Source organism: Crinia signifera, chromosome 3 (assembly GCF_055691185.1).
Source record: "Crinia signifera chromosome 3, ASM5569118v1, whole genome shotgun sequence".
NCBI classification, from domain to species: Eukaryota; Metazoa; Chordata; class Amphibia; order Anura; family Myobatrachidae; genus Crinia; species Crinia signifera.
The window spans coordinates 316,764,169-316,789,417 of record NC_139219.1 but is presented as its reverse complement, the minus strand read 5'-3'; the positions used below and the strand labels follow the sequence as shown (position 1 = coordinate 316,789,417).

The following is a 25,249-nucleotide window of genomic DNA, read 5'->3' as shown; positions in this document are numbered from 1 at the left end:
GACACTGTAACGGAATCTGCTGCGCTATATAAGAAACTGTAACGGAATCTGCTGCGCTATATAAGATGCTGTAACGGAATCTGCTGCGCTATATAAGACGCTGTAACGGAATCTGCTGCACTATATAAGACACTGCAACGGAATCTGCTGCGCTATATAAGACACTGTAACGGAATCTGCTGCGCTATATAAGACGCTGTAACGGAATCTGCTACGCTATATAAGACGCTGTAACGGAATCTGCTGCGCTATATAAGACACTGTAACGGAATCTGCTGCGCTATATAAGACACTGTAACGGAATCTGCTGTGCTGTATAAGACGCTGTAACGGAATCTGCTACACTATATAAGACACTGTAACGCAGGCATGTCCAAACTGTGGCCCTCCAGCTGTTGTGAAACTACACATCCCAGCATGCCTTGCACACAGTTTTAGCATTCCCTAATGGCAAAAGTGTGGCAAGGCATGATGGGACTTGTAGTTTCACAACAGCTGGAGGGCCGTAGTTTGGTCATGCCTGCTGTAACGGAATCTGCTGCGCTATATAAGACACTGTAACGGAATCTGCTGCGCTATATAAGACGCTGTAACGGAATCTGCTGCACTATATAAGACTCTGTAACGGAATCTGCTGCGCTATATAAGACACTGTAACGGAATCTGCTGCGCTATATAAGACACTGTAACGGAATCTTCTGCGCTATATAAGACACTGTAACGGAATCTGCTGTGCTATATAAGACACTGTAACGGAATCTGCTGTGCTATATAAGAAACTGTAACGGAATCTGCTGCGCTATATAAGACACTGTAACGATATCTGCTGCGCTGTATAAGACTGTAACGGAATCTGCTGCGCTATATAAGACACTGTAACGGAATCTGCTGCGCTATATAAGACACTGTAACGGAATCTGCTGCGCTATATAAGACACTCTAACGGAATCTGCTGCGCTATATAAGACACTCTAACGGAATCTGCTGCGCTATATAAGACGCTGTAACGGAATCTGCTGCGTTATATAAGACACTGTAACGGAATCTGCTGCTCTATATAAGACACTGTAACGGAATCTGCTGCTCTATATAAGAAACTGTAACGGAATCTGCTGCGCTATATAAGACACTGTAACGGAATCTGCTGCGCTATATAAGACACTGTAACGGAATCTGCTGCACTATATAAGACACTGTAACGGAATCTGCTGCGCTATATAAGACACTGTAACGGAATCTGCTGTGCAATATAAGAAACTGCAAATAAATAAATAATAATGCTTATGATGCGGGAGGGGGGGGGGGGCGGCCAGCTTACATCACCGGGGGGGGGGGGGCTGGACCCTTAGCAGGTCACACCTGTAGGGGGGAGTCCTGTTCCCTCCTTAGTTAGAATCTGGTACAAGTTTTGGGGTGGTGCTGGACTGGTGCTCTGGGTTTGCCGTGAAGGATAGGTAATGTCTGAAGTCACTGGTAATGTGATCTTTGACAGTGGGCAAAAACTGTGGGCTGGGTGTTGTGAAAAATAACCGGTGTTAATCTGTTGACCTGAGTAACCTGTCCCACGAAGAGAGATGTTTAAACCAGGGGGACTTGTGGCTGGGAGTTCTGTGGGTCTCTTGCTTCTGGGCTGTGGCGTCGATACCTCAGATGCAAGGGATGTGTCAGAAGAAGTCAATTACAAGAGCAGATGTTGCTGTAGTGACTTACCCTTAAGGCGCCCAAGGGATTATGTTGGTTGCCTTGTGCATTTACCTTTACCTTAATACCTAGAAATAATTCACACGGACACCTTATCTAAAAATAAGACTCAGACAACCATGGCATAAGTTTAAAATGGTCAAGTTATTTACTTAGGTGGTATGACCCTTGTTTGTCTATCAAAGAGATGGCCAAGAAAGCACTTGAGACCAGCACCAGTCAGAGGTGTATGCCAATGGCAGCGACTGCATCGCTCCAATCTAACAAACACACCCCTTACGTAAGGTACAGCCTGCACCGTGACGGCTCCCCGCCCCCTCTAAGGTAGGGCGCGGACACCTCCAGGAAGTACCCACCGTCCCCGCTCAATTTGGGACTCGCCCACCGTCCTGGCAAGGGGGGGGGTAATACCGCACGTTGACCACCTGACACCTCACCCGACTGCTGGTCGAGAGCGCCTTCTCGCCACTGCCGAGGTTCCCAAGACATAACACAAGGTCGCCCGGGACCAGGCCCGCCAACCCTCAAACTAGACCTACATGCCTGCCCTATTGCTGAGTTAGACGAGAAAAGGTGTCCCCCAGGAAAACCTCCATGCCCGCATCAGACAGGTGAACCCCGTCTGACATGAACAGATGGGCCTGACTATCGTGGGATGCCGTACAGCTCTACCCCCCATGGCATGTACCCTACGGGAAACGGCATGGTTAACCTTTCGCCTTGCCCTATCCTTGGCAACTGCATTCCTGCAGCCCCGCCAATGAAAATGGGGGACAATGTCAGACCACACTATCAGCAACCCTGGCCAAAGGGCCGCAATGCGCTCTAGGTCTGTAGTTATGCTGCAAATGAGGGAGAGCCCCGTATTCTTAACCAGGTCGTTGCCCCCTAAGTGTATGATTAGTGTGTCGGAGCGCCCTGAGCTGCGGGCCTTTGTGACCAGGAGGTTGTAAAGCCCACCCCACTGGAGTCCCCTAACCCCAAACCACTGCACTGAGTCAGCTCGTAGGAGGCCTGAAGCCTTGGTGGCCATGGGATGCCTGGCCGCCCAAAAAATATAGGAGTGACCCACGAACCAAACTATCCCCCGAGGTGGTGAGGAAAGGGAAAGGGCTGAAAAAGAAGAAACCTAATGTTAACATCAATATAAACTATACTGTAACACAACCAGAATGCAAAATACAGCCCAAGTGGAGGTGAAAAACTTAAAAAACCTCCGGTGAACTTTTGGTGACAGCCGAATTGAATTAGTTCTACCTCGAAGGAAAAAGTAAAAAATTCACTCCACACCCTCGATTCCCGAACGCTAGCCGTTCCAGAACCGATTGTAAACTTACGTTTTTGGGCTGGCGCAACAAGCGCATACTACAACTTATCTACCTTATCTATCTTATCTAATCTTACATATTTTTTATAAGCCGAGGACTTCCACCTCCCGACCGTCTGTATGGCAGAAGGTGGAAGCCCCGCCGCCGCTGCGCACGTTGCAGCCCCTATGCGAAAAGAGTGTGACCCGTAGTCCTGCGCCCGCAGGCCTAAGTCGGTTAAGCACCGCCGAATACAGCCCCGAACTGAAACCGGGTAAGGGGCACGCCATCTGCGTGACCCAAAAACTGCATGGCTGAAACCGGCCTGCGGGACACATAGTCCATGCTAAATGCTACGGGACAAATGGCTTGGTCCACACTGGCTCGCGGCGTGGCCCAACTGCCCCTCCCCAACTGGTCGGTTTTTGGATCTTTGAATCCTACACATAACATGGTCCTCATGGAGATCCACATCCTCAGACCGCAGACCCGACTGGGCAGTTTTACCAGCAGCTACTAATTTGCCAATCCTGAATGCCCCAAAGAAGGCAAATGAAAAAGCAACCTTAAGCAGCGCAGCCTCGTCGAAAGCGCTATTGGCCACTTTTTCCAGACAGGCCACTAATTCCCCCAGCATGCGCTCATCTTTCGGCCGACGAGTGTCAGGAGGCACTGGCCGTTGCTTTGCCCAGCCCCTTAAAGCTTTTGCCAAAACAAATGACCCTGTGGGATCGCGCTCCCCTCTCAGACGGGTGTGGAAAGCGATACCTGCCAAAGCCGCCGCCATAGCCGACTTTGACCTGCCCCATATGAATGTTGTTCCTCCGGCAATGGAGCACGAGGTAACGCAGTAGCCTAAGTGCCTCCGAAGAAGACGCCCTCTGATTGTTAGTGGCGTGAACCACCCCCCAGGTTGTCGCACCAGAACACTATGTTCTTATCCGCCAATCGTGTGGCCCATAGCTGTACCGATACTATGATGGGAAACAGCTCCAACAGTAAAAGATTGACTGTGAAACCCCTGTCAATCCATGACTGAGGCCACCGCGAAACACACCATCCCCCTTGGAAATAAGCCCCGAATCCCGTGGAGCCAGCGGCGTCTGTGAAGAGCTGTAGCTCTTTGCTGGATTCTGGTTCTGTGGGCCATATCAGCTCTCTATTGAATTGCCCCAGAAATGTAGACCACACTTTCAGGTCGTCCCGCATTTCCCGCGACAGCCTAACCGTGTAGTGAGGGTCCCGCACCCCCGCCGTGGCCCTCTCAAGCTTGCGGCAGAAGACCCTACCCATGGGAATGATGCGGCAGGCAAAATTAAAGGACCCTAGCAAGGACTGCAATAGTCTCAGCTGTATCCTCTTCCTTTGCAAGCACTCAGCAATTGACCCCTGGAGCTTTGTCACCTTATCCTCGGGGAGGCGGCAGCAACCCGCAGCCGAGTCTATTTCTATACCTAAGTAAGATAGGACCCTGGTGGGGCCCTCCGTCTTGTCCGCGGCTATGGGGACCCCCAACTCCGCCAGCAGGGAAACCGCCCGGGGCAATATATTTGCGCATGTGCTGTCATCTCCTGGTCCCACAAAGAGAAAGTCATCCAGGTAATGGGCTACGCCCGCACATCCAGTACTGCTCTGTATGCACCAGTGCAGAAACGTACTGAATTTCTCGAAGTAGGAGCAGGAGACAGAACAGCCCATTGGTAGGCACTTGTCAATGTAAGAGCCCCCATCTAACCTGAAACCCATGAACCTGAAGGAACTGGGGTGCAATGGGAGGAGCCTAAACGCGGACTCGATGTCCAGTTTGGCCATAAGGGCTCCCTGGCCAAAACCCCGGACTATGTCCAGCACCTCGTCAAATAGTTGGTATTGCGCACTACAGAACTCGTCTGGGATGGCGTCGTTTATTGACCCGCCGTGGGGGTGTGACAGGTGTTGTAACAACCTGTATTTTCCCAGGGGTCTTCTTAGGGACCACCCCGAGGGGGGAAAAACACATGTCCGGTAGGGGGTCCCCCTGGAAGGGGCCCGCCATCCTGCCCAGGGCCACCTCAGCCTGAACCTTCTGGCGGACCACATCGGGGAAATCCCTGGCGGACTTGAGATTCCTAATGGAGGAAACTCTGACTCCGTCGGGGATGGGGAGGGGGAAACCGAAACTAAAACCATCTAACAAAAACCGTGCGTCTGCCCTGTTGGGGTATGCCATTAACCTGCGGGCCAGGGCTTCTACCACAATTGGGGACGGGGCCTTACTTTCTGCCAGTGCTGGCGTCCCCCTGGTCACCGCCCTTGCCTGCTGACCTGCAAGATTTGGAAGGGTGGTCCCCCCCGCAGTTACTGCATTCGTGACGGAAGCGGCACTTGGCGCCCCTGTCACATCTGCCCCCGTTAAATGCAAAGCACTTCCCTTTGCCGCCGGCTTTGGAACCGGGTTTCGTCGTTGGAAATGGCTTCCTGCCTGAGCTATCTGAGCTATGCTGCCCTTTCCCAATGACCTCGAGCCATATCTCCACGTGCTTACAGCCCATGGGCATGACCCTGGACCCAGCATGGGCGAGGCGGAATTTCTCATCGTAATTCCGCCACGCCTGACCCTTATAGTCCATGAACGTCTCGTTCACCAGAAACAGGTAGCGCAAGACGTTCACGTGTTCACCTGGCCGTGTGCTTAGGTAACATGAGGAGAAGATCAGGAAACCTTTAAGCCAATTGTGGAAACCTTTGAAGGCCGCCTCACTACCGCTCCCCGCCTTCTTGGCTGCCTCAAAATCTTTTTTTCATGTCGACTGTTAGCGTGAAAAAGTCGACAAACTTTCCCCTCTTGATTTTGTCCTTTACCCCCTTACGCAGGCCCCGAGACACGGCGGTATTGGTGCAATTGACCATGTCGCCTGCCGGGGGAACTATTTCCTGCTCCGCCTTGCGCAGGCGGTTGGGGGACCCAGACTCGTCACTGCTAGCCGACGAGCGTGAGGAGGAGGATGCACCCTCAGAAGTATCATCATGCTCACCTTCTCCTGAAGCCTCGCCTTGAACCACGGGGTCTACCCGCGGCGTGGCCACCGGCCTTGCGGAAGTAGATGCTTCTGGCCTGGACGTAGAAGCCGGGGTCTCGATCCGTGTGGCAGCGGGTGCCGGACCCCTGGCTGGGGCTGGAGCCGCCACTGGTGTTGCTGGCCGAGATTCAGGAGCCCTCCTGGACCGCTCTGTGTCTTCCTCTTGAGACGACCCTCCGAACACGACACTCGCACCACCGACTGAGGATACCTCGGGAGATAGAGGGGCAGCGTTAGGACCATATCCTGAACCCGTCACCCTCCCCGATCCCCCTGCTGTTGTACCAGCGCTCCCCGGGCCCCCAGTCGCATAAACCTGGTTGACCTGTTGAGCCTGGGTGTACATGCTGGGGTGTGCATAGGCCACCCCTTGAAACGACTGCTGTTGCCCACCCGGGACCTGGGGGTTTGGTGCACCCGCACCCTGCCATGCCCCCCCGAAATACCCCCGGGAAATCCCCCAGCAGGCCCAGCTGTTTGGGGGAAGTAAGGGAAAGGGGCCGGTTGGCTCCCCGCGTAGGGCCCATACTGTGGGTTAGGCATGGGATACCCCGGGTACCCCCCTGCATTTGGGGCGGGAAACGCCCACTGCTGCTGCTGCTGCAAGGGGGTGTGCATATAGGCTTGCTGGCCCGCCCCAAACCCGGCATGGCCAAACCCCTGGGGTCCCCCCTGCCCCGCCGGAGCCCCGGCGAAACCCTGAGGGGCCGTATGGAAGGGCTGCTGGCCCTGATGCCATTGCTGCTGCGGGGCCTGCCAATCCTGAAAGGGAGCGGCACCGCCATCTACCCGGCCGCCGACGAAAGCGCCCCCACGGCCACCGTCCCAGCCTAAGGGGAGGAGCGGCCCCCTTACCGGGGCCATGATGTTTGCCAGGGCAGCCAGGGCCCCATGACCTGCGCCGCGCTGACCCCCTGTGTTCACCTGCAGAGGGCTCCATGTGGGGCCCCCTGTTATGACCTGCAGCGGGCTTCCTGGCCCCTGTGCCGACGGGGTACTGGTTCTGGGGGGCACCCCCCCATCCCCCCCCCGCTGTGCGAAACCCCACTAGCACTCACCCCGCTGCCTGATGCGCGCAGGGTGACATTTACAGCATCCCCAGCCTGCCCTGGCGTGAGTACACCAGCAGATGGCACCAAAGTGCTGTCCCTAGCAGCGCTGCTCGCTGCTGGGTGCACTGTGTGTGCAGAGGAAGCTGCATGCTCCCCGCTCACAGCAGAGCCCTGCTGAGCCGGGGAGCCGCATCTGGGTGTGGGGGAACCCTGTCCCCCTGTTACAGACAATGCAGGAGACGGCGCGCGCACCCGCGATGACGCGGTCACGGCCGTCCTGCTACCTCCCCTCCCGCCGCCGCGCGCTGGCACTGTGACCAGCGGGTGGGAGGCGTCTGCCAACCACCGTGGAGGTGGTGCAGATCTCTTGGGGCGGCCGGACATGTTGCAGCTGCGCGAGGGATACAGGCCTAGCAAACAACAAAAGGTACTTAGCTTTGCGTGCTGCTTCACTGTGCAGATCCGGATTCCAAGAGGAAGTTCCTGCCCCAGAGCTGGTCCCTAAATACCCTGCTTAAGCTGCCTCCCCTTTTGGTACTGGTTGGGCCAGGTACCCCACATGATAACCTGCCTATGAATCATCACACTGCTCTGTGCTGCATTGCTTCTGAAGTTAACCCCCAAATTCCCGGGCTCTTAACTGCACTCTGGCCTAGACTGCCCTCGTTTTGCCTAAGTTCTGTTGAATCAGCATGCACTCCTTGCCTGGATTGTTCCGTGTGTGGAAGTGAGATGGCAGGAGGGACGGATAATAAGGACAGCTGAAGACTGGTGCTTACATACACCCCAGAGGGCTAGCACCACCCCAAAACTTGTACCCTCCATTATCTGATTAGTTGCCCATAGCAACATCCCTTGTGAAATAGTAGTCCAATCTTAGTAAATATCCCCCCAGACTCTGTATTACATGACCTGTTCCACTAGAAGCAGATACCTTACAGATTGAGCTATGTGTTCCAGCAAAGGACGCATGCAGATTCAATGTATACGAAGTTACTACACTACAGAACTCTACCTTTTTTTGAGATAGCAATTAATTATAGATAACCAGAATCTGCATATTTACTGTGCATGTATAGCTGGATCAGTAAGGTGTCTGCCTCCAGTGAGACAGGTCACAGGTTTTAATCCTGGGTTTAACTCCTAAGCAATGTATTTGTTTCAGATAAATGATATTGTATATTAATTTTGTGCAATGCAACACGATTTCTAGAAATGTTTTCTCGATTGTTTTAAAAAAAAAATATTTATAGTTATCTTATCGGGCAACTGGGACAAACTTACGCAACACTTGTGAACATTGGTGCAAAATCCATGAAATTGTAACATGATAACGGTTAAAGAGTTAAAGATTGTAATACAGGTCGAGTATCCCGTATCCGGGCATCCATTATCCGAATTATTCCAAAAACCGTGGTTTTTGGAATCATTCAAATAATTATTTTTTTTTCCCCCCTAACCCTCTTTTCATACTTACCAAGTCCCCGGGCGTCCACAGCAGGCCTCCGGCATCTTCTACAGGGTCTCCAGTGGTCCCAGGAATGCATTGCGGATGCCGGAGGCCTGCTGTGGACGCCCGGGGACTGCGTGGACGCTGAGGGACCACCGGTCACCATCAGGGGACAGGTAAGTATGGCAAAAATAATGTATTACAAAAAACGAAAAATTCCCCTATCCGGAATGCTCGTGGTCCCGAGCATTTCGGATAGGGGATACTCAACCTGTACTGTACTATGTGTTGTTAAAGAGTCTAATATGGGATAATACAGTATTTAGGGCCAGTAGTATCAAGCGTCAGAAGGTGAAAAAGTGGAGAGTGATAAATAACCAGTCGGTCAGCTCCTAATTGTCATTTTTCAAACCCAGCCTGAAACATGAAAGATGGGGGCTGATTTGCTGGTTGTTTATCACTCTCCCTTTTATCACTTTTTAAAGCTTGATAAATCTGGCCCTTAAACCTCTGTCAATGTAAGGTCCCCTCTTTATGACACCTCAAACTGATATTCAACTTACTGTGTCCACAGGGGAAAGCGTTGCTGCCGCCATGGGTATCACCGACCCAGTCACGGTACTGTCAGTTATTCTGTGTGTTTTTGTGGCAGTACTTTACTATGGACGCAAAAGAAACACTTATCCGAATTTTCCACCTGGACCCAAACGATTACCGATTATCGGAAACATCCACAATATGGACATGAAGAGACCCTATGAAACGCTTCACCAGGTAAGATTCAATTTACTATAATACACCTGCTGTAATGAAGGGGTTAAATGATAATTCTATATTGGTACAAGCACTAGAAGGTGACTTGTACTGGAAGGCAGAATTCAGCCATAAGGGTCAGTTAGAGGCTGTAGATTATTAGACAGGGTGAGGCAGATGTACTGTATTAGGCCTGGTGCAGAGATAAAGACCCTCATTCTAGTCCCTTCGGCCCCCGGCTTGTTCACAACTGGGAACCATGTTTCTGCCCTATGCATGAGCAGATTCGCATATGTGCATGTGCAGGGCTTCTGTGCGGTCGCCTTTGCCAACTTGAATAGTTGCCATGGCACTTGCACGGGGGCATAGGCGTGCGCAGCCCATTGTTTTAGGGGGTGCACCATTGGAGGGGTGTGTCCATTACCACCTTCTGGGCGTGTCCATCACCGCCTTCTGGGCGTGTCTATAAACTCTTATTGGGCATCAATGCACACAAAATACAAGGTGACTTATGTATATGCACTGTAGAAAGAATCATACCCCTTAAATACACTAGAAATCTGGACAGTGCGTGCCAAAGGCGGGCTGCAAAAATGTACACTGTAATGCCCATTCCATATAATGCCACACACTGTAATGCCCACCACACATTAAAGCCCATCTCACAAAATGCCACACACCAAAATGCTAATTTCACATAATGCCGCAAATTGTAATGCCCAATCCTCATACTGACACACACTTTAATGTCCACCAAGCATAATGCCACCTACCATAATGGGAGACCAGGCGGGTGGGATGTTGGATAGAGCAGGTAGGAGACCCGACAGGCAGGTTGTGGGACGGAGCGGGTGTGCGAGCTGTGCGCCATGACGTCTAAAGGTCAGAGCGGGGCCTGACCTTATGGAGCTGAGCGAGACAGGTCCATCCACACAGTAGCGACACCCATTATGTCCCCAGCCGCCGTGATCTGTTTGGCGTGCTGGAGACCGGCGGTGGAAGACAAGTCATGCAGCAGTCCTGACCGCCGAGGGTGCTGCTGAAAATCTGTTTTGCGTGCAATCCTGTGGGGGGTGCCGGGTCATTAGGAGGTGCCTGTGCACCCCTGCCCCCCCCCCCCGTGCGCACGCCTATGCACGGGGGGATGGTGGCGGGCGTTTGCATAGGGATTCCCAGCGTTTTCTGGGCGTAGCCATAAAACGGTGGGTGCACCTGAGAAAACGCTAGGCGTCCCCACGCAAGCACTGGTGTGCCGCTGCTGGCTTCCGGGGGTGACCAGGCTGAATTAAATGTGCGAGCAGGATAAAAATCATTCAAAGGTCGGCAAGCATCGAATAATGTTGCCCTCATACGCTACTCTGCAAATGGATGTTTATGCAAAACTTCCATTCGCAAAGCAGCGTAGATGTGCGGACCGTGACGGGGGACGGTCATTTGCATGCCCAGCGGGCGGCGTTGGTTGGCTCGCTAAGCAGCTAATTTTCACAGCTTAGAAAGCGAACTAGAATCACCCCGAAAGTGGGGATAAAGTAGAAGGCAATAACGCACCAGACAATCAGCTGTGCTTGAAAAATGACAGTTGGGAGTTGATTGGCAGGTGTGTTATCTCCTTTCACTTTATCTCTTCACCAGGCTTAATACATCTGTCCTATAAGGCGGGATGTACTAAAGGGAAAATGCGGTAAAACGGGGGTTTTACCGCATTTTCCTATTCAACATTACCCGTCCGCCCCAGAGGGTGGCGATACCCTATAGAAGCCTATGGGCTTCTATTGCCGCCTGCCATCCACCGTCTGCGCGCCCCCCCCTCCCGTCCTCCTAATCTCCTCCTCCCCCACCAGGTGTCACAGCCGGGAGGACATCCGGCTGCAGGGGGGAGGAGGAGACGCAGGGGGACACTGGCAGCCGCCGGGATGTGAAGGAGACCCCCGCAGACCACATCACAGGTATTGCGGGGGTCTCTGTCACCGCAACCCGATGCTAGCCGCTTATGTTAGTACATATGCGGCAGCATCGCAGCAGCTGTCAAGCGAAGGGCAGCGATGTATACTAATACATCCCGCCCATAGTGTCTAGATAGACAGTGAACAGGTGGACCCCAAAAGAACAACATTCAATAGGTCGACAGGGTCAAAGGTCAATACGTGAAAGGTCAACCTGGTCAAAACGTCGACATGAAAAAGGTAGCCATATGGAAAAAGTCGGTATGAGTTGTTCACATTTTTATTTGTGTCAATGTCGACAACTGTCAACACGGACCCCCAAATAGTGTAACATGTACCCTTGCATGGCTTGATTTTGTTTGCCCTGCGTCATGTGTCCACCTTTTTCATGAAACCATGGATTTTTGACCATGTTTTATTTTTTATTTTTTTTGACCTATGTTTAATTGGGAGTGACGCCCAATTTTTTCTGTAACAGCAGCTTGGCCCAACCACTACCTTGTGAAGCGCCCTATTAATATCTTGATATCAGTAGTTTAGTATTTGGGTAAAGTGTTAGGAATATGTTGCTTGTAATCAAGGGGTTATCCAAGTACAAGGTCATGAACCGAGCGATGGAAATCAAAGCCAGAATTGAAATCAGATGAAGCCAAGGGTCATAGTCCAAAAAGGCAACACAGCTGAGCCAGGAGACCAGGAACACAGAGATGGGAGCGTGACCACAATATCTAGGGCACAGAGCGCTGTTATTTTCCAGCCTTTTATACCCCTAGGTTGCAGGGCATTGGTTGTAACCAGGCAGTGAGTGCTGATCAAGTGGTATGGCATGATGCAGTATGTAAGCCATTCTGGATTAGAGTTTAATTAACCTGCACTTACTGGGGATCATATATCGCGGACATTGCACCTGAGGTCACAAGATCTGGGATCAACTCAGTTTATATTTGTATTACAAGAGATGTTGACACTGCAATAATAACCAAGGCTTAGTCATGGAAATAGAATGTACAGTACATCAATAAATGTTCTTATGTGGATTTGCAGCTCTCGGAGACGTACGGCTCAGTGTACAGTGTTCAACTAGGAGAGGAGAAGATTGTTGTCCTGGCCGGATATGAGACGGTGAAAGATGCTCTTGTAAACCGCGCAGATGAGTTCTCTGGAAGACCAAGTGTGCCACTATTCGATGAGATAGCTAAAGGACATGGTAATCATGATTATATGAATAATTATAATAGTATTATTAAAGTTGTGGTTTCTATTTGCTTTTTCATACACTGTGGTTAGATGGATAATAATTGTTTTAATATTATTATCACTAAGCATCAAATATACGCTGCTTAGTGGACAGGACTGAATGAAGCCCAAAGTGGAGATAAAGTGGAGATAAAGTGGAAGGTGATAATGCACCAACCAATCAGCTTTGTCTGAAAAAATGACATTTACGAGTTGATTGGCTGGTGTGTTATCACCTTCCACTTTATCTCCACTTATCTCTTTACTAGGCTTAATACATATGCCCCATTGTGTGATATTAACAACATTGATAAGAATGGTGACATCTTCCAAATGTGAATACGATTATTGACACTGCAAGCCTTAAGGTGCCCACACACTAGAACGATTTTTTAGCCGATTGGCCGATTTCCGATAAATCGGCCGATATATCTTCCGATGTTTACCGGTAATCGGTCGAAAATTTTGCTAAATCTTCTGATCTTACGTGCTGCATGAAAGATCGGAAGATTTAACAAAAGATCCATAGGAACGCACACTGGATCTTAAGGAAAATCTTTGGTAAAGATGTGCGCTGGCCTGAAATCTTTTGTCCAGGACAGGCAAAAGATTTGAAGGCTAATTTATGCGCACATCTTATGATCGCAGATCTTTCTAGTGTGTGGGCACCTTTAAACTCCATACACACTAGGAGATTTCAGCATGAATAGCCAGAGATATGGTTGCTGAGCCCGCTCCCATGACCAGCCCTTAAGTGGTTGCTGGTCGCAGGAGAATGCTCCTGCGTCCAGAGGCTTCCCTCGCTGGCTTCCCGGTGACCAGCGACTTCCCCAGGCAGAGTGTCTCCTTTTCATCAGCGACCAATGGCTTTGCTGTACGGAGCACAAGATATATCAAAGGCTGTAAAATGCAATAGCACAAATAGCTGCCTAGGTGTGAGGAGGTGGAACCCAAACACCATTACAGAATTAGATAATAAAATATGCGAAACAACCATGGGAACAAGAAAAAGAATATAGGCCGATATTCAATGTAAAGCGGAGAAAACAAAATAATGTAGTAATCATAAAACCAATGCTGATCCGTACAGCATAACAGTTCCATAACTTGGAAGAAAGTCACCTGATTAATCCAGAACATCATAAATCCCAAATGTTATATGTATTCATGAAGTAAATGACATACAGGGTGAAATGTAATAGGGTGAGAGATTCAGAAAGTGAGAGATTTGCAAAGAAATCTCCAGTTTTATTAAAGCGCCAATCATTTATACTGCACAATTAAACTGGTTTTGCAATGTAAATGATTGCCGCTTTAAAAAAAACTTACCAAATCTCTCACTTTACATTTCCACCATAGACTCTCCTCTTTTTGCAATGCTTATGTGGGGACGGGTATTCAATCCTTGCTGAATATTTCACCAGGTGAAAAAAATGGCAAAGATTCACCTATCAGTATTCAATCACAGGAGTTTTCACCCATTTTTGAGTACATTTTTGCCCATGAAATTTCACTTTTTGGGGGCGAATCAGTATGGGTGAAAAGGGATGCAAAAACAGACGAAAACGGACAAATATTTGCCAAGATTACGTGAATTTGTCGATTTATTGCGTTTTTCACCGATGCCGGATTTTTCGCCTAGGGATTGCATAGAGCGAGTCGACAACAGGCGACAAGTGCAGACATGACTGAATACCCATCTTACAATAGCTCCTAGTTGCAAAGTGGCTTGTGGTCATAAGCATATGAAATTATATCAGAAAATAAAAATATAGCATACCGTATTTTCCAGCGTATAAGACGACTTTTTAGCCCATAAAAATTTGCCTTCTAGTGGGGGGTCGTCTTATACGCCGGGTGCACGGCGTGATGTCACCTTATATGCCGGGTGCGGCATATATTCATTAAAGGGTACCTCTCCTCGCCCCCCCCCCCCTCCCTTCTTATGCTTACGGTACCGTACCTTAATAATAAAAGATAGCAGTACGGTATTTGTCTGCAGTGCTTTCTTCAGCCTAACGGCCTGTCAGATTGCGCATTTGATGTCGGCGGCAGGCTCGGGTGTTTTCGGCGGGGCTCGGGGGGACTCGTGTGCCTGAGCGCTCCCGAGTCCCCCCGAGCCCCGCCGAAAATACCCGAGCCTGCCGCCGACGTCACTGCAGTGACGTCGGCGAGGCTCGGGTATTTTCGGCTATTTTCGGCGGGGCTCAGGGGGACTCGGGAGCGCCGAAAACACCCGAGCCTGCCGCTGACATCAAATGCGCAATCTGACAGGCCGTTAGGCTGAAGAAAACGCTGCAGACAAATACCGTACTGCTATCTTTTATTATTAAGGTACGGGACCGTATGCATAAGAAGGGGGGGGGGGCGAGGAGAGGTATCCTTTAATGAATACCGGTATATGCTGGTATTTATGCCTGGGAGGAGGAGAGCGGCAACACTGCAGGGAAGCTGCAGATGAGGGGGTATTAAAACTTTATGTGGTGGGTTTTGCTGGGGCAGGACAAACCTGCCCTGATAGGTTCGTCCTGCCCCAGCAAAACCCACCACTCAAGGGACCAGACAGCTGCTAGTGACAGGGAGGTGTGCGGAAGAGGGGGTAGTCTTATATGGCGAGTATATAACAAACTGTACATTTTTAGTGGAAATGTTGGGGGGTCGTCTTATACGCCCAGTCGTCTTATACGCCGGCAAATACGGTATATTATTTTAAGTGGTATACAGTAAACATATTTATTATAAGGTGTATATCGGAATTCCATGCCGAATAAAAATCCACTCTAAGTGATAAAAGTTGGAACTGTACCGTGTTTGGCTTTTAGTAAGGAACAATGGAGTGAGTGTTATTGGGAGGTACTGGATACCGCCTCTTTCACTCTAGACAAGTCACCAGCATCCAAACGTGGCAGATCTCAACATACAGATGCAGGCAAAAGGAGCCCAATTTACTGTAATTTACATTTTAGGATAATGCGTTTGTCTCATTAAATGTACCACCTTGCATCCTAATTTTATTATTGTGAAATTCAAATATTGAAATGTTTTTGTTCCTTTCACCCAGGAGTTATATTTTCTAATAATGAAAACTGGAAAGTGATGAGACGGTTCACTCTTTCCACGCTACGAGATTTCGGGATGGGAAAGCAACCAATTGAAAGCAGAATTGGTGAAGAAAGTGGTTGTTTAGTGGACAAGATAAAATCCTTCAAAGGTCAGTGACTGTTTTATTTTACTTTTGCACCCTCTACAGGTCTTAAATACTCCTAAAAGGTGCCCACATACTAGAACAATTTTTTTGCAGATCAGTCAATTTTTGACCGAACTGACAATTTTACCGCAAATTGGCCAAAAATCAGCTGATCGCAAAGATGCGTGCTGCCGCGGATCTTTTGCTAAATCTTCTGATCTTACATGCTGCATGAAAGATCAGAAGATTTAGCAACAAATCAATAGGAACGCACATCGGATCTTTGGGGAAAATGTGTACTTGCCTGAAATCTTTTGTCCAGGATGGACAAAAAATTTAAAGGCAAATGTATGCGCACATCTTAAGATCACTGATCTTCCTAGTGTGTGGGGACTTACATATGGAGTTTGCCTCATTTAGGCTGTGGCTGGCGATCAAATCGTCAACTGCCAGTCTCCGCCATCTGCCGTCAGCTGACGGAAGGGGGCATGCAAATTGCATCAAAAGGAGAGGTGATAATCGTGGGAGACTTTAATCTATCTGATGTACACTGGGAGCTGCCTGTTGCAAGTTCCACCAGAAGTAGGGACATGCTGAATTCCTTGCAAGGAGCATCACTCCAGCAATTGGTGAGGGAGCCCACTCGTAAGGACGCAATTTTAGACTTAATACTTACAAATGGTGACAGAATATCTGATGTAACTGTGGGTGAAAACCTGGGATCCAATGACCATCAAGCAGTATGGTTCAAAATAAAGACAGAGACCGACTCATTGCACACAAAAACAAAGGTGTTAGATTTTAGGATTAGGATTGTAGAGATGGGAAACTCTGTAAGGGAATCTTTGACAGAGTGGAGGAACTTGGAAGGAGTGCAGGATAAGTGGGAAAAATTAAAAAGTGCAATACTAAAAGCAACATAACTTTGTGTCAAAAGAGTTAGTAAAAACACAAGAAAAAGGAAGCCATTGTGGTTTGCGAAAGAAGTAGCAAGTATTGTGAAAGCCAAAAAGTTGGCCTTTAGGAAGTATAAGCAGACGCAGAATAATGAGGACAAAGTGGTGTATCTTGTTAGAGAGAAGGAGGCTAAGAAGGTAATCAGATGTGCAAAAGCACAGGCTGAGGAGAAAATGGCCCAGTCAGTGGGTAAAGGGGGAAAACTTTTTTTAGGTATATAAGTGAAAGGAGAAAAACAAAAAGTGGAGTAATAAGACTAAAGACAGAGAGTGGAAGTCTTCTTGAGGGGGACAATATAATAGCAGATCATATTAATAATTATTTCTGCTCAGAATTCACTGCTGAAAGAGAGGGGAATGGGCCACAGTTAAGTTGCAAGTATAGCCAGAAAACTGAGGGAGAAACAAGTACATTTACAGAGGAGAAAGTCCTCACCGAACTCTCAAAACTGAAAGTGGATAAATCGATGGGGCCAGATGGGATAACTCCAAGGATACTGAAAGAGCTTAAAGGGGAGCTGATAAAACAAATAACAGAATTATTCAACCAGTCACTAGCTACTGGAGTAATCCCAGAGGACTGGAAAACAGCGAATGTAGTCCCACTGCACAAAGTGGAAGCAAGGAAGAGGTAAGCAACTATCGACCTTAAAACAAAGAGTTGTAGAATATCTCAAAACCAGCTATTTACAGGATCCAAAACAGCATGGTTTACTGGGGGAAGATCATGTCAAACAAATCTTATTGACTTTTTTGACTGGGTGACTGAAGTCATAGATCAAGGTGGGGCTGTAGATGTAGCTTATCTAGAATTTAGTAAGGCTTTTGACAATGTCCCGCATCGCAGACTGTTAAATAAACTTGAAATCTTGGGATTGGAGTCTAAGATAGTTGAATGGATAAGATCTTGGTTGCAGTACAGAAAACAGATAGTTATACTAAACAGGTACAGTCAAAGGAGGGATGGGTTAAAGTGGAGTACCCCAAGGATCTGTACTTGGACCAGTGCTTTTAAATATCTTTATTGGTGATATTGCAAATTTAATTGAGGGTAAAATGTGACTTTTTGCAGATGACACAAAGGTATGCAACAGGGTGGACACACCAGGAGGGGTTAAACAAATGATTGAGGATCTAGGTAGATTAAAGGAATGGTCAAGAGCATTGCAACTACAGTTTAATGCCATAAAATGCAAAATCATGCACTTGGGTCTCAAAAACCCAAAAACTAAATATAGTATAAATGACACTATAATGGAAACTACTGAGGAAGAGAGGGATCTAGGTGTCACTATTTCAGGGGAGGTAGGTAGGCAATGCAACAAAGCAATGAAGAAGGCAAGTCAGATGCTTGGTTGCATAGGGAGAGGTATCAGCAGAAGAAAGAAATAAGTAATAATGCCACTGTATAGGTCATTGGTACGACCTCACCTAGAGTATTGTGTTCAGTTCTGGAGGCCATATCTCCAGAAGGATATAAATACATTAGAGACTGTACAAAGAAGGGAAACTAAAATGGTGCATGGCCTACATCACAAAACGTACCAGGAAAGACTAAAAGATCTTAATATGTATAGTTTAGAGCAGAGAAGGGAAAGGGAGGACATGATAGAAACTTTCAAAAATATCAAGGGCTTTAACAAGGTACAGGTGGGAGACATTCTTCACAGGAAGAGGAGCAACAGAACACGAGGACATGCACTGAAACTAGAGGGAGGAAGATTCAGGGGAAATGCGAGGAAGAATTACTGCACAGAAAGAGTAGTTGATAAGTGGAATAGCCTCCCATCAGAGGTGGTAGAGGCAAATACAGCAGTGCAATTTAAACATGCTTGGGATAGGCATATTGATATCCTTACAAAAAAATATGGATCAAATATGGTTTGAGGTAACATATTTAAAAAGGGGCAGACTAGATGGGCCAAGTGGTTCTTATCTGCCGTCAAATTCTATGTTTCTATAATTAGACACTCGTGCACCCTGTTCCGATGGAACTCCCTGTCAGTCCCCCTCATCTCTGGACCCCATCAGTCGCTGACACCTCCCTGCACCCCCCTAACCCTGTCTGTCTCCCTCAAGTGGAGACAGGCAGGGTTTCGTATCCCTGCCGCTGAGTGACTGAGATGCGTGTGCATGTGAGACGCCTGTGCATCCCAGTCAGATGGAGTCCCTCTTAGCCAGTGCTCTCCAGCTGGGCATTCTGGCTAGCCCTGGAGCTGAATGAGAGGGGCTCCATCTGTACATCTTGAGAGTTGTAGAGCAATACATTATAATAAGCTCTTATTATAATGGGAACTGGGGCAGCCTGTTTCTCCAAACCACCGGGTGACTGCTGTATAGTGTATACCTTCTATATACCCCTCAGTCATCCCATACCCTCCTCTATATACCCCTCAGTCACCCATTACCCTCCTCTATATATCCCTCAGTCACTCATTACCCTCCTCTATATATCCCTCAGTCACCCATTACCCTCCTCTATATACCCCTCAGTCATCCAATACCCTCCTCTATATATCCCTCAGTCACCCATTACCCTCCTCTATATACCCCTCAGTCACCCCATACCCTCCTCTATATACCCCTCAGACACCCCATACCCTCCTCTATACAAGGGCGGATTGGCCCAACGGGAAACCGGTCCAGACCTTGCCGCCCCCCCCTCCCCCCTTGGCTGGGCCGCCGATGTTCCCCCTCACTTTGCTGCAGGCCGCGCTACTACAGTGTTTAGCGGCAGCGGCATCCTGGCCAGCCAGAACAACGGAAGAGTACAGCACTCATTGGGGCAGATGTATTAAGCCTTAACAAAAGATAAATGCAAGGATGATAAAGAGAGATAAATGTCCAGCCAATCAGATCCTTACTGACTTTTTTCAAACACATCCTGTAACATGGCAGTTAGCAGGTAATTGGCCGGACGTTTATCTCTCTTTTTCACCCTTACATTTATCTCTTGTTAAAAATTAATCCATCTGCCCCTTTGTGAGTAATGCATTACTCTCAGAATTTGATTGAAACGTCACACATTGTAGTTTAGTTGGCTGTATTTCATTTCAAACTGAGGCATTGTTTTGTAGCATCACTGTAGCCACCTCGTAATCAACTACTTGTACTATCAGACAATAGTTGTTGAGTATTCTGTATTTGCATAACTTGATATTATACCATTCTCAGATTAATTCTTCTCTTTAGATCCACATATTAATATGCAAAAAAAGATTTTACAAGTGACCTGCGCTTTAACAACTATAATCAAATGTTATCTTAGATCAGGAATCTTTATTCCCTCGCAGAATTTCTCTCACTGCCAGATGGAAGTTAACAGTGATATTCAATTCAGGTGTGCACGTAACAGTTTCTTTAAGGCTTCAAACAACAGTAGGTGACAGCATGAAATGAACTTACATAGTGATTCTGTCTCGCGTTCCCATCAAGGTTTCTTTTCCAAATGATAGTTGAGGACACCAGGTGACAGATAAAAAAAGTATTACAGCAGCCCGGAATCCAAATAAAATCAATAAAAGTGTGAAAGTCAAAGTGCTAAAAGAGCAGCAATGCACACAGTAGACGGGACGGATCCTGCGGCTTTCTCCGTGTCGGCACGCTGCAGACAACGCTGGGTGGGAGATGACAGTTCAGGTCCGCTTCAGCATGTGTGTCCGTCTTCCTGTTTTAATCCTGCTCTCCGTTAGAAGGCCCAGATCAACACATTTCGGAAAATGGGTATATCCTTTTTCAAGATGTACCGCCATTATCACAGGGAGGTCCTTTTAAGGGTAGCCGGGTTGATCATGTGACACACCGCCGGCGTCTTTCATTTAACCTGTACCCGGCTTCAATACATCAACTGTGTATTAACTCTCCTCTGCCTGCTTTGTTACAATTAGCAACAGTTTAAAATGTTTAAAACATAAGAAAAATACATGTACATAATACATTATGGGTAACATTGTTAAATAAAACAAACAATTACTAAAAATAGTTAGCATTACTATTTCCCATACTCATATGAAGCCGGGCAATCAAAAGAGAAAAAAGAGAAAAGAGGACGATTAGTGGCATGTTTTTAACTTGATGGCATATAATTATAACCCTAGAATTACCCACTAAATTAACCATTTATATTCATAGTCCACATTAAGTCCTTTAGGGACTAGTGTATTTAAAGTAAATTTTGATTTCATTTCCATTTTGGCTAAACGCTCATCCAAATCATTCCTTCTCCAATCTGGTTTGCAAATTTTAATACCACTTTTAAAACAAGGATATTGAGGGTGGGAGAGCGCAATAAATTGGAAGGGTGCAGCCTACCACACAAGAAGCGGGATACACCATCCCCTCTGGACACTAGATACAATACAAAATTGTGTGGCGTGGCGCAACTCTCCCAAAAAATGTTCGATACACTTTTGCGGCAATGGCAAAAAGTTTTATTTCACATCAAGCAGAACAAACAATTTTGAATATTGCCTAGGTTATCCGCCCTGCGGTACACAAACTTAGGGGGATCCTTAGGGGGATCCTTAGTAAGATAATATAATAGATAGATAAGATTCTCCAATTGGATGTGTTGGGAGGTATACTTAGTAATGAACCGTATCTCTTTATTTTCTACTTTGGTATTCTTCCCTTTATTTGGAATGATCCCATCATAATTTTTATTATAGGCTCCCTGTACCCACATTTGATTATAGCCTTTTTGATTAAAATTTTCTCTCATCTCATCTGCCTTTTAAATTTTTTTATCAAAAAGGCTATAATCAAATGTGGGTACAGGAAGCCTATAATAAAAATTATGATTGGATCATTCCAAATAAAGGGAAGAATACCAAAGTAGAAAATAATGAGATACGGTTCATTACGAAATATACCTCCCAACACATCCAATTGGAGAATCTTATCAACACACATTGGAGGATACTTACTAAGGATCCCCTTCTAAAGGATTTTGTGGGACAACGTCCTAAGTTTGTGTACTGCAGGCAGAGGCGTAACTAATATTGTGGCGCTCCCCCGCCAAAAAATTACCTTACCCCTCCGCATGCCGCCGCCGGCCCCGTATTCAGTCCGGCACCGCAGATAGCCTCCGGGCTCCGTCTCCTGCAGTAATGAAAAATGACACGACAAAATGGCTGCCCCCGTACAGCAGACAGTTTTTTTAGGGATGTTAGAGGAGGCGGCGGCCTCCTCTAGCATCCTTAAAAACTGTCTGCTATTAGGGGGCAGCAAATTTGTCATGTCATTTTTCATTACTGCAGGAGACGGAGCCCGGAGGCTATCTGCGGTGCCGGACTGAATGCGGTGGCGGCGGCATGCGGAGGGGTAAGGGGGGGGTCTGACCAGAGTGCCAGGGCACCGGGGGTGCCCCGCTGGCGCTTGCTCCCCCAAGCAGCCACGGTGGTTGCCTTTACGGTAGCTACGCCTCTGACTGCAGGGTGGATAACCTAGGCAATATTCTTGTGAGGAATGCTCAAGCAGTCCCTAAAAGAACTACAAGAGTATTGTCAAAGGGCTTCTACCGCTGCAATACTTTTCCAATGTGTAAAGCATGCAAATCTGTTCCGAAAATTACAGAATACAAATCTAATGTAAATAATGAGACGTTCACTGTTAGCGATTTTATCACATGTAACTCTAGGAATGTGATTTATTTATTATAGTGTTACTGTGGGACGTACAAGTAGACAGCTTAAAGACCGTTTAGCTGAACATACCCGCAATATTAAAAAAGGACATGAATTACATAATGTCTCATTACATTTTAGAGATAAACATAACTGTGATTTAAAAGGGTTAAAATCCTTTTGTGGTATTAAAATTTGCAAACCAGATTGGAGAAGGAATGATTTGGATGAGCGTTTAGCCAAAATGGAAATGAAATCAATATTTACTTTAAATACACTAGTCCCTAAAGGACTTAATGTGGACTATGAATATAAATGGTTAATTTAGCGGGTAATTCTATGGTTATAATTATATGCCATCAAGTTAAAAACATGCCACTAATCGTCCTCTTTTCTCTTTTTTTCTCTTTTAAATGCCCGGCTTCATATGAGTATGGGACATAGTAATGCTAACTATTTTAAGTAATTGTTTGTTTTATTTAACAATGTTACCCATAATGTATTATGTACATGTATTTATTCTTATGTTTTAAACATTTTAAACTGTTGCTAATTGTAACAAAGCAGGCAGAGGAGAGTTAATACACAGTGGATGTATTGAAGCCGGGTACAGGTTAAATGAAAGACGCCGGCGGTGTGTCACATGATCAACCCCGCAACCCTTAAAAGCACCTCCCTGTGATAATGGCGGTACATCTTGAAAAAGGATATACCCATTTTCCGAAATGTGTTGATCTGGGCCTTCTAACGGAGAGCAGGATTAAAACAGGAAGACGGACACACATGCTGAAGCGGACCTGAACTGTCATCTCCCACCCAGCGTTGTCTGCAGCGTGCCGGACACGGAGAAAGCCGCAGGATCCGTCCTGTCTACTGTGTGCATCGCTGCTCTCTTAGCACTTTGACTTTCACACTTTTATTGATTTTATTTGGATTCCGGGCTGCTGTAATACAATTTTTATCTGTCACCTGGTGTCCTTAACTCTCATTTGGAAAAGAAACCTTGATGGGAACGCGAGACAGAATCACTATGTAAGTTCATTTCATGCTGTCACCTACTGTTGTTTGAAGCCTTAAAGAAACTGTTACGTGCACACCTGAATTGAATATCACTGTTAACTTCTATCTGGCAGTGAGAGAAATTCTGCGAGGGAATAAAGATTCCTGATCTAAGATAACATTTGATTATTGTTGTTAAAGCGCAGGTCACTTGTAAAATCTTTTCTTGCCTATTGTAACTTGGGTTAGGGCGTTAACCCTTCACAAGAGACCAGCTGCACATTTGTCCAGCGCACGGTGCACGATATTTCTATTGTGTTCCACATATTAATATGCTGTCTGCAGTGCTGTCCACATTTCTTTTCCTGACACTTAACCATGTATGATACAGTACACGTGTTGGTCAGCATTCAAACCGTTTGTACTTATGGATCTCTCTACACCATCTACTGTAGGTTAAGACTGTTATAGTCTACAAGCTTTCCTGCCTGAGTATATTTTCCATTGCAAAACTCCATGTGATGTATTTCTTTGAACCATTGTTTGATAAAATATGAAACACACTGTGCTGTCTTCACTCTGTGGGGCCGATTGAAGATCGGCCCCAACCTCGATGGTCGGGGTTTGCGCATGCAAACTATAGACTTATGTCTTGTACACTTACAATCATAGGTCTTAAGGTGGCCATACACTACTGCAATGTATCGCAACAGTGTATAGGCCATCTGACCCCCCTGAGCCGCCTGGGACTTCCCGGGCAGCAGGAGTGCTAGTCAGTAGCGTAACAATAGTCCCGCAACCCCTGCAGCGGTGGGGAGGTGCTGAGTAAAGTGTGGGCGCCGGGGGTCTGCGGGGCTATCGTTTCGCTCCTGCCTGCCTGTTCCACTGCTGCCCCCACCCAGAGAAAAGTTAACCTCCCCCTGCCGCTTGCCGATGCGTGGCTGCCTATGTAATCGGGACACGCATATCTACTCTGCGGTCCTGGCGCTCCTCCTCTCTCGGCTCCTGCTATTATAAAAAATCTCCTACACAAAATGTCTGCCCCCTTATAGCAGACCATTTTATAGGATGCTAGAGGAGGCCGCGGCCTCCTCTACCATCCAAAAAAATGGTCTGCTGTAAGGTGGCAGACATTTTGTGTGGGAGATTTTTTATTTATAATAGCAGGAGCCAAGCGAGGAGGAGCGCCGGGACCGCAGATTAGATATGCGTGTCCTGGTTACATAAGCAGCAATGCGTAGGCAAGAGATTAACTTTTCTTGAGGGGGTGCCAGAAATTCCCGACGGGGTCGCAATTTTCCTAGCCAAGCCACTGGTACTAGTGTATAGACACCTTAAGAGTAGGGAATCTGCAAACACCCACTCTCCACCCAAAACACCAGACAATGGCCACACAATATTAAATATATGACTCATTTTATTTTTATTCTTGATATCGATAAAATAGTATTAAAACAATTTTGACATAATTCAAAACATTGAGAACACCACATGACAAGAGTTGATATGATGACTGGTGACAACATTTCCCCCAGAATACATGGACCTCTAGTCTACTCTTTCTGGGGTCACAATTATAAAATTAAAAATACGTTTCTAGGTCAGATATTAGTTTAATTATTTGAAATGTAATTCTCCTTTAAGCTGTTTAATTGTGATTATTTATTATTAAATGTAATTTTCTTTGTCATTCCAGGAAAACCATTTGAGAATACCTTGGTTATAAATGCGGCTGTTGCCAACATAATTGTTTCCATAATACTGAGCCATCGGTATGATTATGAAGATCCAACACTCTTGAGGCTTTTGAAAATAGTCAATGAAAATACCAAACTAGTTGGTACCCCGATGGCCATGGTAAGCACTTATATATCGAAAAGAAAGGGGGAAAGGCAATTGGGAGATCTGTACAGGTGAATGCTCACAGCACTTTTATGATGGCCCCAATCTAGATATCATTAATCTAATGTGATCAAAATTGT

The 25,249-nt window shown here is 47.0% G+C and overlaps 1 protein-coding gene across 1 annotated transcript in view; it reads left to right on the top strand.

Moving 5' to 3' along the window:
* The window catches only part of LOC146063033 (uncharacterized), an 88,863-nt gene that overhangs the window by 45,891 nt on the left and 17,723 nt on the right, over nucleotides 1–25,249 (top strand). The window contains exons 15-18 of the mRNA XM_083175044.1: nucleotides 9,144–9,343; nucleotides 12,310–12,472; nucleotides 15,563–15,712; nucleotides 24,964–25,124. Coding sequence (XP_083031170.1) covers nucleotides 9,144–9,343; nucleotides 12,310–12,472; nucleotides 15,563–15,712; nucleotides 24,964–25,124 — 674 coding nt within the window. The remainder of the gene's footprint in view (nucleotides 1–9,143; nucleotides 9,344–12,309; nucleotides 12,473–15,562; nucleotides 15,713–24,963; nucleotides 25,125–25,249) is intronic.